This window comes from Heteronotia binoei, unplaced genomic scaffold (genome assembly GCF_032191835.1).
Source record: "Heteronotia binoei isolate CCM8104 ecotype False Entrance Well unplaced genomic scaffold, APGP_CSIRO_Hbin_v1 ptg001496l, whole genome shotgun sequence".
Taxonomy (NCBI): domain Eukaryota; kingdom Metazoa; phylum Chordata; class Lepidosauria; order Squamata; family Gekkonidae; genus Heteronotia; species Heteronotia binoei.
Window position 1 is genome coordinate 95383 of NW_026800292.1, and position 16529 is coordinate 111911.

The following is a 16529-nucleotide window of genomic DNA, read 5'->3' on the forward strand; positions in this document are numbered from 1 at the left end:
GTATATATCAGCCTCCAAAGTGTCTTAGAGCAGGGGTGGCCAACGGTAGCTCTCCAGATGTTTTTTGCCTACAAAAAGGGGTCCGATTCTATGAGCCCCCAAAGAAGGTGCCCCTGTCCTTCATTATTTCCAGTGGAGGGGAGGCATTGAAAAGGTGTGCGGTCCCTTTAAATGGGATGGCCAGAACTCCCTTTGGAGTTCAGTTATGCTGGTCACACCTAGGGTTGCCAATGCCAAGTCCAATTCAAGAAATATCTGGGGACTTTGGGGGTGGAGCCAGGAGACTTTGGGGGTGGAGCCAGGAGACATTAGGGGTGGAGCCAGGATCAAGGCTGTGACAAGCATCATTGAACTCCAAAGGGTGTTCTGGCCATCACATTTAAAGGGACGGCGCACCTTTTCAATGCCTTCCTTCCATAGGAAATAATGAAGGCTAGGGGCACCTTCTTTGGGGGCTCATAGAATTGGACTCCCTGGTCCAATCTTTTTGAAACTTGGGGGATATTTTGGGGAGAGGCACTAGATGCTACACTGAAAATTTGGTGCCTCTACCCCAAAAAACAGCCCCCCCAGAGCCCCAGTTACCCGCGGATCAATTCTCCATGATTTTCTATGGGAATAAATCTCCATAGGGAATAAAGAGTTCCCAGCAGACAATTACCTCCCCTCCCCCCGCTTTCTGATGACCCTGAAGCAGGGGGAGGGCCTCCAATCCGGGGGATCCCCTGCCCCCACCTGGGGATTGGCAACCCTAGTCACACCCTTGCTCTCGGCTCCACCCCCAGATATTTCTTAAATTGGGACTTGGCAACCCGACTTGACAATGGGGACACACTTTACTTGGTTTATAATGAAAAGCAGGGTCACCAGGTCAGGAAATACCTGGGGACTTTGAGGGTGGAGCCTGGAGACTTTCGGGGTGGAGCCAGGATGTGACAAGTACAACTGAGTTCTGAAGAGAGCTCTGGCCATCACATTTAAAGGGTCTTTGCACCTTTTGAACGCCTTCCTTCAATTGGAAATAAGAGGGGGTGGGGGCACCTTCTTTGGGGGCTCATAGAATTGGACCCCCTGGCCCAATCTTTGCGAAATTTGGAGGGTTTGCTGAGGAGAGGCAGCAGATGCTTTGCTGAAAATGCGATGCCTCTATCTCAAAAACAGCCTCCCCAGAGTCCCAGATCAATTCTCCATTATGGGACCAGTCTCCATGGAGCAGGGGAGGCCAAACTGTGGCTCTGGAGCCACGTGTGGCTCTTTTACACATATTGCGTGGCCCTCTGAGCCATTCAGTCAGCTGGGTCTGAAAAAGCACTTGTCTCTTTAAATCGCTTATCCAAGCCAGCCAGCCGTTTGGAGAATGCATTTAAAGTTGCTTTAAGAGAGCCAGTTTGGTGTAGTGGTTAAGTGTCTGGACTCTTATCTGGGAGAACCCGGTTTGATTCCCCACTCCTCCACTTGCACCTGCTGGAATGGCCTTGGGTCAGCCATAGCTCTGGCAGAGGTTGTCCTTGAAAGGGCAGCTGCTGTGAGAGCCCTCTCCAGCCCCACCCACCTCACAGGGTGTTTGTTGTGGGGGAGGAAGGTAAAGGAGATTGTGAGCCGCTCTGAGACTCTTCGGAGTGGAGGGCGGGATATAAATCCAATATCTTCTTCTATCTTCTTCTTCTTTCTTTCCACCTTTCCCTCCCTCCTTCCATCCATTTGCCTGCCTTCCTTCCTTCCTTCCTCCCTCCCCCCTCCCTCTCCTTCCTTCCTTCCTTCCTTCCTTCCTTCCTTCCTTCCTTCCTTCCTTCCTTCCTCTTTCCCTTCCTCCCTTCCTCCCTCCCTCCCTTCCTCTCCCTCCCTCTTCCTTCCTTCCTTTCTCTCTCCTTCTTTCCTTTCTATCTTCCTTCATTTCCTTCCTTCCTTCCTCCCTCTCTCCCTTCCTCCCTCCTTCCCTTCCTTCCTCTCCCTCCCTTTCTTTCTTCCTTCCTTTCTCTCTCCTTCTTTCTTTTCTATCTTCCTTCGTTTCCTTCCTTCCTTCCTTCCTTCCTTCCTTCCTTCCTTCCTTCTTGCAGCTCTCAAACACCTGACATTCATGTCTTGCAGCTTTCAAACACCTGACATTTATTCTATGTGGCTTTTACCTTAAGTACGTTTGGCCACCCCTGCCATAGAGTATAATGGAGTGCCTAGGCCAGCAATCATCTCCTCCCCACTTTCTGATAACGCTGAGGCAGAGGGGGAGCCTCCAAACCGGGGGAGCCCCTGCCCCCAACTAGGGATCGGCAACCCTATTACTAAGTATGAGTCCAGGTGGCACTTTTAAGACCAACGAAGTATAATTCTGGGAATAAGCTTTCATGTGCAATCCACGTCTGGATGAAAATGTACAAAGACAGATCCTCCCCAGTACACTTTCAATTCCCAATCACACAGGGGTGTCAAACGTGCGATCCAAGGGCCGAATCAGCCCCCCGAGCAACTGGTTGTCATCTGCTTCTTTCTCCTTGTATCTTGCTTCCTTCTGCATCACAGCTTGCTTTGCATTCGGCTTGTTCAATTGCACAGCACAGCTACTCAGCCAAGCCTCTCTTCCTTCTATTGGCTGAGGCTCCTCCCCCCAGTCCCCTGGGGAGGGAAGGAAGGAAAGAGCCAGAGCTTCCTTCGCCCAGTTCCCTGGATCCCATGGCAGAAAAACAAACAAGTGCTAACATTTTAAGCATGTTTTAAGGTTTTTTAAAATATATATATATATTTAATTGTGTTTGTGTTCTTTATAAAGTTTATCTCTCTGCTACCTAATCTTAAATAGGTACACACATGGCCTGGCCCAACAAGGTCTCATTTATGTCAGATCTGGCCCTCATAACAAAGGAGTTTGACACCCCTGATATAGAATTATAGAGTTGGAAGGGACCTCCAGGGTCATCTAATCCAACCCCCTGCACAAGGCAGCAAACTCACAAACACCTCCCCCCTAAATTCACAGGATCTTCATTGCTGTCAGAGGGCCATCTAGCCTCTATTTAAAACCTCCAAGGAAGGAGAGCCCACCACCTCCTGAGGAAGCCTGTTCCTAATGTTGAGCTGGAAACTCCTTTGATTTAATTTCAACCCATTGGTTCTGGTTCTACCTTCTGAGGCCATAGAAAACAACTGGAAATATTTTACGGAAAGGGGTTCTTCCTCCTCCCCCGTCTATCACATCTCTAACCCCAAGAAGCTAGGGAAACAAGATAGTTTCTTTAACTGAACTAACCTTGTGGGAGGAAAGAGAAGAAGGAGGAGGAGGAGGAAGAAGGAAGGAGGAAAAAGAAGGAAGAAGAAGATGATGATATTGGATTTATATCCCGCCCTCTACTCCGAATCTCAGTCTCAGTATGGCTCACAATCTCCTTTATCTTCTCCCCCCACAACAAACACCCTGTGAGGTGGGTGGGGCTGAGAGGGCTCCCCCAGCAGCTGCCCTTTCAAGGACAACCTCTGCAAGAGCTATGGCTGACCCAAGGCCATTCCAGCAGGTGCCAGTGGAGGAGTGGGGAATCAAACCCGGTTCTCCCAGATAAGAGAGCTCTGGCTGACCCAAGGCCATTCCAGCAGCTGCAAGTGGAGGAGTGGGGAATCAAACCCAATTCTCCCAGATAAGAGAGCTATGGCTGACCCAAGGCCATTCCAGCAGCTGCAAGTGGAGGAGGGGGGAATCAAACCCGGTTCTCCCAGAGAAGAGAGCTCTGGCTGACCCAAGGCCATTCCAGCAGCTGCAAGTGGAGGAGTGGGGAATCAAACCCGGTTCTCCCAGACAAATGTCCACACACTTAACCACTACACCAAACTGGCTCTCAGGTGTTTGAGAAGGGGGAAGAGGAAGAGGAGGAAGAAGAAGAAATTGGATTTATATCCCGCCCTATACTCTGAATCTCAGAGTGGTCACAATCTCCTTTACCTCCCCCCCCCCCAACAGACACCCTGTGAGGAGGGTGGGGCTGAGAGAGACAACAGAAGAGGAGGGGGAAACAATAACACTTGACGATGTATAGAAATTGTTTCAGAATGAACCTGGGAAATCCGATAAATCAAAGATTTAGAAAACAAGACATTTCGCAAAGGGTGGGGAAACGGGGGGGGGGGGGGGGATACATTCCAGGAGTTCGAAAATTTGAAAACCAACTAATAAATCAGTTAGCTTTATAAAGTTGAGGTAAATATCAACATGTTCCGATGAAAGTGAATAATAATAAGTGAAAAAAACACTGGAATAACAATAACACTTTTACACAATATAGTGTATAGGCAACCTACATTTATCAAAATACACGCATAGCAGTAATCATCGTTAGTAAGTGGTTAATAATTCACTAATGATAACTACTGCTATGCATGTATTTTGATAAATGTAGGTTGCCTATACATTATAAAGTTGAGGAGCTGACTGAACAAAACAAAGAAGTTAATGAAAAAAAATCTGTGTTTAGAAAGCACTTTCGGGTTGTTAGAAAAAAGATTTTGGGGTGATGGAAGAAAAGAAGATAGAAGAAGATATTGGATTTATATCCTGCCCTCCATTCCGAAGAGTCTCAGAGCGGCTCACAATCTCCTTTCCCTTCCTCCCCCACAACAGACACCCTGTGAGGTAGATGAAGATATTGGATTTATATCCCACCCTCCACTCCGAAGAGTCTCAGAGCGGCTCACAATCTCCTTTCCCTTCCTCCCCCACAACAGACACCCTGTGAGGTAGATGAAGATATTGGATTTATATCCCACCCTCCACTCCAAAGAGTCTCAGAGCGGCTCACCATCTCCTTTCCCTTCCTCCCCCACAACAGACACCCTGTGAGGTAGATGAAGATATTGGATTTATATCCCGCCCTCCACTCCGAAGAGTCTCAGAGCGGCTCACAATCTCCTTTCCCTTCCTCCCCCACAACAGACACCCTGTGAGGTAGATGAAGATATTGGATTTATATCCTGCCCTCCACGCCGAAGAGTCTCAGAGCGGCTCACAATCTCCTTTATCTTCCTCCCCCACAACAGACACCCTGTGAGGTAGATGAAGATATTGGATTTATATCCCGCCCTCCACTCCGAAGAGTCTCAGAGCGGCTCACAATCTCCTTTCCCTTCCTCCCCCACAATAGACACCCTGTGAGGTAGATGAAGATATTGGATTTATATCCCGCCCTCCACTCCAAAGAGTCTCAGAGTGGCTCACAATCTCCTTTACCTTCCTCCCCCACAATAGACACCCTGTGAGGTAGATGAAGATATTGGATTTATATCCCGCCCTCCACTCCAAAGAGTCTCAGAGCGGCTCACAATCTCCTTTACCTTCCTCCCCCACAACAAACACCCTGTGAGGTGGGTGGGGCTGAGAGGGCTCTCACAGCAGCTGCCCTTTCAAGGACAACCTCTGCCAGAGCTATGACTGACCCAAGGCCATGCTAGCAGGTTCAAGTGGAGGAGTGGGGAATCAAACCCGGTTCTCCCAGATAAAAGTCCGTACACTTAACCACTACACCAAACTGGCTCTCCCAGAAAAGAAAAAAAAGAAAAAGTAGAAGGCGTTGAAAAGCAGGTGAAGTCAAATCTGAGATTACACAGGCTTAAGGAGGACATAGCAAGTACTAAACAAAAAAATAGTGGCCCATTTATAGCTTGTCTAGGATCTGATTTTGAGGCTAGATTAAAATTGATACCGCTTTTAGAATTAATTAATCAAGAGCCCCGTGGCGCAGAGTGTTAAAGCTGCAGTACTGCAGTCCTAAGCTCTGCTCACGACCTGAGTTCGATCCCCGGCGGAAGCTGGGTGTTCAGGTAGCTGGCTTGAGGTTGACTCAGCCTTCCATCCTTCTGAGGTCGGTCAAATGAGGACCCACCTTGCTGGGGGGGAAATGTAGATGACCGGGGAAGGCAAAGGCAAACCACCCCATAAAAAGTCTGCCGTGAAAACATTGTGAGAGCAACGTCACCCCAGAGTCGGAAACAACTGGTGCTTGCACAGGGGACCTTTCCTTTCCTTAGAATTAAAAACCTTCCAAGAGATATTCTGGTGAAATGATCTGACTTTGGTAGTAGAAACTACTGCACTGGATTCCAATCACATTTTAGTGGGATACTTGCACAACTATTTTTTCTTTTGTGGCTACTACAATCTACACATTTGGATTAGTAAAAATATTTATTGGCCAAGAGATTACGCTTCGGCCCTGCCAGAGGCGGGCTGTAGATCCTGCAAGCTCTTCATTTATTGACTCCCCTAAAAATTGAAGCAATTTTTATGCCGGTGTTAGGTAACCAGTTCTGAAGGCTGAACTTCAATTTCTTATTGTTGAAAGACTAAGGAAGACTCAGCTAGATAAAACACATACCGTTTTCGCACACAGCTTACCTCGCAGTCACAATCCTGTTCCCTCCGCAGCATCCGGTCGGATTTCCCACCATCTGCGCCGAAGTTACAGGAAGTGCCGCGGCTTTTGCGTAGCAAACGTAAACCTCTAAAACCCAGTTTACGTTTGCTACGCAAAAGCCGTGGCACTTCCTGTAACTCCGACGCAGATGGTGGAAAATCCGACAGGCGCTGCGGAGGGAACAGGATTGTGACTGCGAGGTAAGCTGTGTGCGAAAACGGTCACATACCCATCAATCCTTTGTAATTGCTGCCGGAAACAAGGAGCGGCAGAGAACTGCCAGAACAGAGGAAGAAAAATCAATACACGGCCTGCCAGGACAAATGGATGTAATTTTTTTAAAGAACAGCTTGAGCTCAAAGCTATCATAAACTTAAAATAGGCCCGCTGTTTGTTGGAGAAGTGGCTTAGAAATGCAATTTTGGAGGAAGGCCGGAAATGAAAAATTAGTCGAGACAGGCTGTACTAAAACAACCCTTTATTGAAGTCTCATGGCCTCAATTCTCCACCTCTAGGAACCGAGGAGGTCACAAATGGACCAGCAAACAAACTTCTGCCGACACACACAAGAGGCCTTAAAAACCAACAGTCTTGTTGAGCCGTGCAGTGCAACAGAGTGATGTGAACTTTCAAAAACATTTTTGCTTTTCAGTTTCCCTAAGGGGAAGTCTGCCTATAGCTTGAGCAAGGATGCTTCTCTTAGCGTGGCCGCCAGGATTCACACGTGTGAATGTTCCATTCGCATCATCGTACAAAGTCCTGGAAACGTCGCACCAGTATGGCTTTTCGTGAAAACGGGGGTTTTCATGCTGTCCTTGAAACGTGTCCGGTGTTCGTCGCCTGTGGTCCGGCGCTTGCAGCTTCGATCTAGTCAGAGGTCTGAAAGATGGTATCTCCTCACCAGCCCATCTCTGCAACATGTATAGATCTGCTTCTCCCAGGTCGCCACCTAGACAGGTTGTACCAAAAGAGGTTTCTGAAGAGAGCCAAGCTACCCTCACCTCCAAGGGGAGAGAAGGAGGAAAGCCCCTTTTCTTATCACCTAGGGATGTCAAGTTAGGGATCTCTGTAACCCTGGCAGCTTTGGGGTGGGAAATTATGTCAGGATATGGATAGATGCAGGGCTCATTTTGTAGCAGGACCTCCTTTGCATATTAGGCCACACCCTCCTGATGTAGCCCATCCTCCAAGAGCTTACAGGGCTCTTCGTACAGGGCCTACTGTAAACTCCAGGAGGAGTGGAGAAATGTCGACTCCAGGACAGTGTGGAGAAACGTCAACTGTGGGGTGACATGATAGAAGTTTACAAGATTATGCATGGGATGGAGAAAGTAGAGAAAGAAGTCCTTTTCTCCCTTTCTCACAAAACAAGAACTCATGGGCACTCCATGAAATTGCTGGGGAGTCAGGTTAGAACAGATAAAAGGAAGTACTTCTTCACCCAAAGGGTGATTAACATGTGGAATTCACTGCCACAGGAGGTGGCGGCGGCTACAAGCATAGCCAGCTTTAAGAGGGGATTGGATAAAAACATGGAGCAGAGGTCCATCAGTGGCTATTAGCCACAGTATATTATTGGAACTGTCTGGGGCAGTGATGCTCTGTATTCTTGGTGCTTGGAGGAGGGGCAAAGTGGAAGGCTTCTAGACCCACTTGTGAACCTTTTGATGGCACTTGGGTTTGTTTTTTTTGGCCACTGTATGACAAAGTGTTGAACTTGATGGGCCATTGGCCTGATCCAACATGGCTTCTCTTATGTTCTTATATTCTTATTGGCTACATCAGGGCTGTGTGGCCTAATACCAGGGCTTATTTTAACAGGAGCTCCTTTGCATATTAGGCCACACACCCCTTGATGTAGCCCATCCTCCAAGAGCTTAGAGGGCTCTTAGTACAGGGTCTATGTAAGCTCCAGGAGGATTGGCTACATCAGGGGGTGTGGCCTAATATGCAAAGGAGTTCCTGCTACAAAGAAAGCCCTGGATAGATGGAACTCTCTTTCTAGGGAAAGTGATGCTGTTGGTGCTTGGGATTGGGGGCAACAGCAGGAAGGCTTCTAGTGTCCTGGCCCCACTGATGGACCTCTTTATGGCACCTGGGGTTTTTTGGCCACTGTGTGACACAGAGTACTGGACTGGATGGGCCATTGGCCTGATCCAACATGGCTTCTCTTATGTTCTTAAATAACTTCTCCAAGCCAAGCCAGCTGGTGGCTTGGAGAATGCATTTAAAGTTAAAGTTGCTTTCTTTCTACCTTCTCCCCAACCCTCATATATTTCCTTCCTTCCTTCCTTCCTTCCTTCCTTCCTTCCTTCCTTCCTTCCTTCCTTCCTTCCTTCCCTCCTTCCTTCCTTCCTTCCTTCCTTCCTTCCTTCCTTCCTTCCTTCCTTCCTTCCTTCCTTCCTTCCTTCCCTCCCTCCCTCCCTCCAACATCTGATATTCATCTCTGGCAACTCTTAAACATCTGATGTTCAGGTCTTGTGGCTCTCCAGCTTCTGAAGTTTATTCTACGTGGCTCTTATGTTAAGCAAGTTTGGCCACCCGTGGCTTTGACCGTCAAAAGCTTATCCCCCGAAGCTTTTTCTTGTCTCTGAGTCGGTACTGGACTCAAATTGAATGGCTCTGGTTCGAAAGTACTTTTCTCAGACTACGAAAACTGCTTTTTTAAAAAAGAAAAGAAAAAAAAGGACACACGACCTTGTACACAGGGTCACAGTCCGCTCCGGTGAGCTCAATGATGTGATCGAGGTCTTGCTGCAGAATGAAACAGGTTCCGTCACCTGGAAACAGACGTCGTTTGGAAAATGTTAGACTCTTCTGTGGTTTGCATCAGGAGCCTGACGTTTTGCATCAGAATTAGACACCACAGGGGTGGAATTCTAGCAGGAGCTCCTTTTCCTATGAGGCCACACCCCCCTGATGTAGCCAATTCTCCGAGAGCTGACAAGGCCCTTTTTTTGCAAGCTCTCGGAGGATTGGCTACATCGGGGGGGGGGGGTGGCCTCATAGGAAAAGGAGCTCCTGCTAGAATTCCACCGCGGATGGTATCACAATGGTGCAGCAGGAACAATGTTAAAAATGAATTAAAGACAATAAATCAATTTACTGCCCAGGCACTAAAAAAAAAATTAAAATACAGCCTGAAATTCAGTCTCTAGAATCTGAAGCCTTATATGTTGCCTGAACATCTGAAGCTGCCTTCTACTGAATCAGACCTTGGGTCCATCAAAGTCAGTATTGTCTACTCAGACTGGCGCGGTTCTCCAGGGTTTCAAGCTCAAGTTTTTCACACCTATTTGCCTGGACCCTTTTTTGGAGATGCCGGGGATTGAACCTGGGACCTTCTGCTTCCCAAGCAGATGCTCTACTACTGAGCCACAGTCCCATTCATGGCTCTCCTGGGTCTCCACCTGAGGTTATTCACACCTATTTGCCTGGACCCTTTTTTGGAGATGCCGGGGACTGAACCTGGGACCTTCTGCTTCCCAAGCAGATGCTCTACCACTGAGCCACAGTCCCATTCATGGCTCTCCAGGGTCTCAAGATGAGGTTCTTCACGTCTACTTGTCTGGACCCTTTTTAGTTGGAGATGCCGGGGATTGAAACTGGGACCTTCTGCTTCCCAAGCAGATGCTCTACCACTGAGCCACCGCCCTTCCCTTGAACATCACAAGATCCACAGAAGTCAAATGCACTAAAGCTGCCATATCCTGCCCTGGATAACCCAGGTAAGGCCGTTCTCAAAAGCTAAGCAGGGCTGACTTTGGCAAGTACTTGGATGGGAGACCTCCTGGGAATACCAGAGCTGGGGGCAGGGGCAGGCTTTATTCAGCCACCTCTCTGAATATCCTCCAGGCCCCCAGGAGGTCACCAGAAGTTGCCATGACTTCCAAGCATGCAAGTGTGTACACACACGTGCACACACAACCCCGCCCCCACAATTTTTTTTTCTTTTTAAGTCATCACATCCTTAAAGGAAGCCTACTTAAAGAGCCAGTTTGGTGTAGTGGTTAAGCGTGCGGACTCTTATCTGGGAGAATTGGGTTTAATTCCCCACTCCTCCACTTGCAGCCGCTGGAATGGCCTTGGGTCAGCTAGAGCTCTCTTATCTGGGAGAAGCGGGCTTGATTCTCCCACTCCTCCACTTGCACTTGCTAGATTGGCCTGGGGTCAGCCATAGCTCTCTTCTCTGGGAGAACTGGGTTTGATTCCCCACTCCTCCACTTGCAGCTGCTGGAATGGCCTTGGGTCAGCCAGAGTTCTCTTATCTGGGAGAACCGGGTTTGATTCCCCACTCCTCCACTTGCAGCTGCTGGAATGGCCTTGGGTCAGCCACAGCTCTCTTCTCTGGGAAAACTGGGTTTGATTCCCCCCTCCTCCACTTGCAGCTGCTGGAATGGCCTTGGGTCAGCCAGAGTTCTCTTATCTGGGAGAACCGGGTTTGATTCCCCACTCCTCCACTTGCAGCTGCTGGAATGGCCTTGGGTCAGCCACAGCTCTCTTCTCTGGGAAAACTGGGTTTGATTCCCCACTCCTCCACTTGCACCTGCTAGATTGGCCTTGGGTCAGCCATAGCTCTCGTAGGAGTTGTCCTTGAAAGGGCAGTGAGAGTCCTCTCAGCCCCACCCACCTCACAGGGTGTCTGTTGTGGGGGAGGAAGTTAAAGGAGTTTGTGAGCTACTCTGAGACTCTTGAGTGGAGGGCGGAATATAAATCCAATGTCTGTAACTGAAAATCCATGGTTAAAGGCAGGGCTCTTATCCAGCAGGAGCTCCTTTGCATATTAGGCCACACACCCCTCATGTAGCCAATCTTCCTGGAACTTACAGCAGGCCCTGTATGAAGAGCCTGTAAGTGCTTTGAGGATTGGCTGCATCAGGGGATGTGGCCTAATATGCAGCAGAAGAAGACAATGACTTGCAGATTTATACCCCGCCCTTCTCTCTGAATCAGAGACTTAGAGCGGCTTACAATCGCCTATATTTTCCCCCTCATCACAGACACCCTGTGAAGTTGGTGGGGCTGAGAGAGCTCTCACAGCAGCTGCCCTTTCAAGGACAACCTCTGCCAGAGCTGTGACTGACCCAAGGCCATTCCAGCAGGTGCAAGTGGCGGAGTGGGGAATCAAACCAGGGAAGAGTCCGCGCACTTAACCACTACACCAAACTGGCTCTCACAAGGAGAGTTCCTGCTACAAAAAAAGCTGCGGTTAAAGGGAGTGAAGATAAGCCCATCTGGTATAGCGGCTAAGAATGTCGCGCGAGTAACAGATAGACGCATATTTGAATTTCTATTCGTGCCATGAAAGCTTGCTGGGCAACCATGGGCCAGTCACGCTGTCTCGGCCTACCTCGCAGGGTTGGAGTGAGGGTTAAAATGGAGGAGAGGAGAACGAAGGAAGCCGCCTTGATTCCCCAAGGCGGGGTACAAACGACGTGAAGCTATAAATAGGAGTGCTACCTTGGCTGGCAATAAACCCATCTTTGTACGGAAGCAGGGAAAGCACTGGCGCGCCAGATCTTCGGATGACCCGAACCGGAGCCCTGCAGAGAAGAGCGAGAGAAATCCAGTTCTAGCTGCAGAGCCACGCCCGTACAAGTCACAAAATACAGAACGTGCGGAGGTTCCCCTCTGTCACCCTGGCTAGCAGCTATCGATAGGCTTATCCTCCATGAATCTATCTAATCCCCTTTTAAAGCTGTTAATTCCTGCGGCCAGCACCACATCCTCTGGCAGCGAATTCCATCCCCCGTTCCAGGCAGAGAGTTCCATCCGTTACTTTGATGAAACGTCTCGATACCTAGAACAGAGGTCTTTGGAAGGGCTTCCCTTAACTCCATGAACTAAAGACCGGAACTGGAACATGGATACTCCTTTACGATTGGAAAGTTTTGTTGAACCTTTTTGTGGGAATATCCTTTTGAAGCCTGTTCTTGCTCCTTTGAAGTTCTGTGTGCAAGCCTGGTCAGAACACCACTGACTTTCACATTACACCATTTTGTCATTTGAAATTTACACTTTTTTTTATTCACACAGGCCAGAAAAGGTGGCAACAGGGCTGCTTTGGAGACTCAGCAAAACAAGGTCTTGGAGCCCACTCACTTTGTGTTTCTGACGTCCAGCTGGTAGATGTTCCCATCTTGCGCCCCTGCCAGGAGATAGACGGTCGAGAGGAAAGTACAGCAATTGAAGGCATCGGAGCCAACGAAGAGGAAAACCTGGGAAGGACAGCGAAGCGGGAGTGTGTTAAGTACACTCCCCAGTACCCAATAACCCAAACTGCCACCGACAAACAATGCAAGTCAACTTTATTCTCCAGGGAGTGCTCCCTTCTCATTTGGCGGCCAAAGTTTTTGAGCTTCAGCTTCAGCATCTGTCCTTCCAGTCTGGGTTGATTTCCCTTAGGACTGACTGATTGGATCTTCTTGCAGTCCAAGGGACTCTCAAGAGTCTTCTCCAGGGAGTGCTCTCTTCTCATTTGGCAGCTTAGTGCCCATTTCATAAGAGACCCAACCCAAAATTCTGCCACAGACAGAAAGAGGGCTGTGATTCCTTGGAAAAGATTCATTATTTAGAGAACACGTATGGGACCTCTGTATGATCTCAGTCAACCTGCTTTTGCAGGATTTAAGTTTTCCAGACTCCTGGACATCTCTGTTGTCCTCCTACGAACTTGTTCCAATTTGCCAACACCACACTAGACGGTCAATATGGTGCGGAGGTTTCAATGTTAGACTAGGGTCTGCGAGATCCAGATTCAAATCCCTGGACTTCCACAGAAGCTCGTTAGATGACCTTGGGCCAGTCACACACTCTCCCACATTGGGAAAAGTGCAGAAAAGGGCAACGTCAATGATGAAAGGTTTGGAACGCTTTCCCTATGAAGAAAGGTTAAAACGCTTGGGGCTCTTTAGCTTGGAGAAACGTTGACTACGGAGTGACATGATAGAGGTTTACAAGATTATGCATGGGATAGAGGAGGTAGAGAAAGAAGGACTTTTCTGCCTTTCTCACAATATGAGAACTCGTGGGCACTCCATGAAATTGCGGAGTAGTTGGGTTAGAACGGATAAAAGGAAGTTCTTCTTCACCCAAAGGGTGATTAACATGTGGAACTCACTGCCACAGGACATGGCGGCTACAAGCATAAACAGCTTCAAGAGGGGATTGAATAAGCATCCGGAGCAGAGATCCATCAGTGGCTCTTAGCCACAGCGTATTGTTGGAACTCTCTGTCTGGGGCAGTGATGCTCTGTATTCTTGGTGCTCGGGGAGGGGGCAACAGTGGGAGGGCTTCAAGTTTCCTGGCCCCACTGGGGGACCTCCTGATGGCACCTGGGGTTTTTTGGCTACTGTGTGACACAGAGTGTTGGACTGGATGGGCCATTGGCCTGATCCAACATGGCTTCTCTTATGTTCTTCTGTCTGGGGCAGTGATGCTCTGTCTTCTTGGTACTTGGGAGGGGCAACAGTGAGAGGACTTCTAGTGTCCTGGCACCACTGATGGACCTCCTGATGGCACCTGGGATTTTTTGCCACTTCGTGACACAGAGTGTTGGATTGGATGGGCCATTGGCCTGATCCAACATAGCTTCTCTTATGTTCTTCTGTCTGGGGCAGGGATGCTCTGTCTTCTTGGTGCTTGGGAGGGGCAACAGTGAGAGGACTTCTAGTGTCCTGGCACCACTGATGGACCTCCTAATGGCACCTGGATTTTTTGGCCACTTTGTGACACACAGTGTTGGACTGGATGGGTCACTGACCTGATCCAACAGGGCTTCTCTTACATTATGTTCTCTGCCTAACCTACTTCACATGGCTGTTGTGAAGATAAAAACGGAGGAAAGGAGAATGCTGTAAGCTCCACCAGGTCCCCCAGTGAGGGGGAAAAGCAAGGCATAAATGAAGAAACCACACACAGTAAGCAGGGGTGGCCAATGCTAGCTCTCCAGATGTTTTTTGCCTACAACTCCCATCAGCCCCAGCCAGCATGGCCAATGGCTGGGGCTGATGGGAGTTGTAGGCAAAAAAACATCTGGAGAGCTACTGTTGGCCACCCCTGAAATAGTGGCTTAAACTGAATCGATGGAGTCTCCCAGGAAGCCAAATAAAGACTGACCCCTTTGCCTTACCCCCTTTCGTACAAACCTCTTGGCAATCCAACAGGCAAAAATCAAATGGTGTTAAAGGTGGGGAAGGAAGATGGCTCACCGGCTGCCGACTTTGCAGTCCCACTCCCTGAAATTTCTTGTCCTCTCGAGCCAGCAGCAGGAGCTTCCCCTCCGTTCCAACTTCACGCTCGCCTGTTTTTCGAGAGAAACAAGGTTACTGTCAGCCGCTCTTCCCCCTTGGAGTTCATACTGTCAGGCCGAGATCTGGGAGACCCAAGTTCGAATCCCCGCACAGCCAGCACGCTCGCTGGATGGACGTGAGCCAGTCGCTTCTTCTCGTCCTGATCTGCCCCACAAAGGTTGTCGTGACGATAAAATGAGAGCGGAGAGATTCACATCTGCTGCTCTGAAAGCCTTGGAAGGAAAATTGGGTAAAACGGGATAAGCAGGCACAGGGCTTTGTTTTTTAGCAGGAACTCCTTTGCATATTAGGCCACACCTCCCTGATGTAGCCAATCCTCCAAGAGCTTCCAGGAAGAAGAAGAAGATGATATAGGATTTATATCCCACCCTCCACTCCGAAGAGTCTCAGAGCGGCTCACAATCTCCTTTCCCTTCCCCCCCACACAACAGACACCCTGTGAGGTAGATGAAGATATTGGATTTATATCCCGCCCTCCACTCCGAAGAGTCTCAGAGCGGCTCACAGTCTCCTTTCCCTTCCTCCCCCACAGACACCCTGTGAGGTAGATGAAGATATTGGATTTATATCCCGCCCTCCACTCTGAAGAGTCTCAGAGCGGCTCACAATCTCCTTTCCCTTCCTCGCCCACAACAGACACCCTGTGAGGTAGATGAAGATATTGGATTTACATCCCGCCCTCCACTCCAAAGAGTCTCAGAGCGGCTCACAATCTCCTTTACCTCCCCCCCCCCCACAACAGACACCCTGTGAGGTAGATGAAGATATTGGATTTATATCCCGCCCTCCACTCCAAAGAGTCTCAGAGCGGCTCACAATCTACTTTACCTTCCTCTCCTGCAACAGACACCCTGTGAGGTAGATGAAGATATTGGATTTATATCCCGCCCTCCACTCCGAAGAGTCTCAGAGCGGCTCACAATCTCCTTTACCTTCCCTCACCCCACAACAGACACCCTGTGAGGTAGATGAAGATAGTGGATTTATATCCTGCCCTCCACTCAGAAGTGTCTCAAAGCGGCTTACAATCTCCTTTACCTTCCCCCCCCCCCATAACAGACACCCTGTGAGGTGGGTGGGGCTGGAGAGGGCTCTCACAGCAGCTGCCCTTTCAAGGACAACCTCTGCCAGAGCCATGGCTGACCTAAGGCCATGCTAGCAGGTGCAAGTGGAGGAGTGGGGAATCAAACCCGGTTCTCCCAGATAAGAGTCCGCACACTTAACCACTACACCAAACTGGCTCTCTTACTGGAGGCCCTGTAAGAAGAGCCCTGTAAGCTCTTGGGGGATTGGCTACAACAGGGAGGTGTGGCCTAATATGCAAAGGAGCTCCTGGTACAAATAAAGGCTCTGAGCAGGCAGAAGAGAAGGCCTCTGCTGCTGCTTGCCTAATCTCAGAAGCTGGTGGCAGGCACAGCAGGGCTTCCAAAAGCGACCACAGCTCATGAGTAGTAACAGAGCCATAAAAGCACTGGAAGGGACCTCCAGGGTCATCTAGTCCAGGAGTCCCAACTCACCCCCCGTCATCTAGTCTAGCCTGTTTGCAACCGGGCCACTCAGCCTCACTGCCCCACCCCGCGCAGCGTCACCGTGGCCCCTCCTCCCCCCGCCCCCGTTTTCACCATTTTAAGGCCTGGGGAGGGGCGGTGAAGCTCCTCCCCGGTCGACTCCACTGCCCCGCCGATCAGCCGATTGGCGGGGAAAACAGGACTGCAAGAGCAGCACTGCCCTTGTCTCCTCCCCGCTTCCTTCACATGCCCGGGAAGGGGAGGAGGCAAGGGCAAAGCCTCGCTTTTTCAGCGGGTCGCTCGCTCCCGCCACTGTTTT

The 16529-nt window shown here is 49.5% G+C and overlaps 1 protein-coding gene across 1 annotated transcript in view; it reads right to left on the reverse strand.

The window, feature by feature from the left end:
- Nucleotides 1-6850: 6850 nt before the first annotated feature.
- The window catches only part of PAAF1 (proteasomal ATPase associated factor 1), a 31065-nt gene continuing 21386 nt past the window's right edge, over nucleotides 6851-16529 (reverse strand). The window contains exons 8-12 of the mRNA XM_060263962.1: nucleotides 14601-14692; nucleotides 12492-12607; nucleotides 11850-11932; nucleotides 9087-9169; nucleotides 6851-7338 (exon numbers count right to left, since the gene is read on the reverse strand). Coding sequence (XP_060119945.1) covers nucleotides 7261-7338; nucleotides 9087-9169; nucleotides 11850-11932; nucleotides 12492-12607; nucleotides 14601-14692 — 452 coding nt within the window. The 3' untranslated portion in view covers nucleotides 6851-7260. The remainder of the gene's footprint in view (nucleotides 7339-9086; nucleotides 9170-11849; nucleotides 11933-12491; nucleotides 12608-14600; nucleotides 14693-16529) is intronic.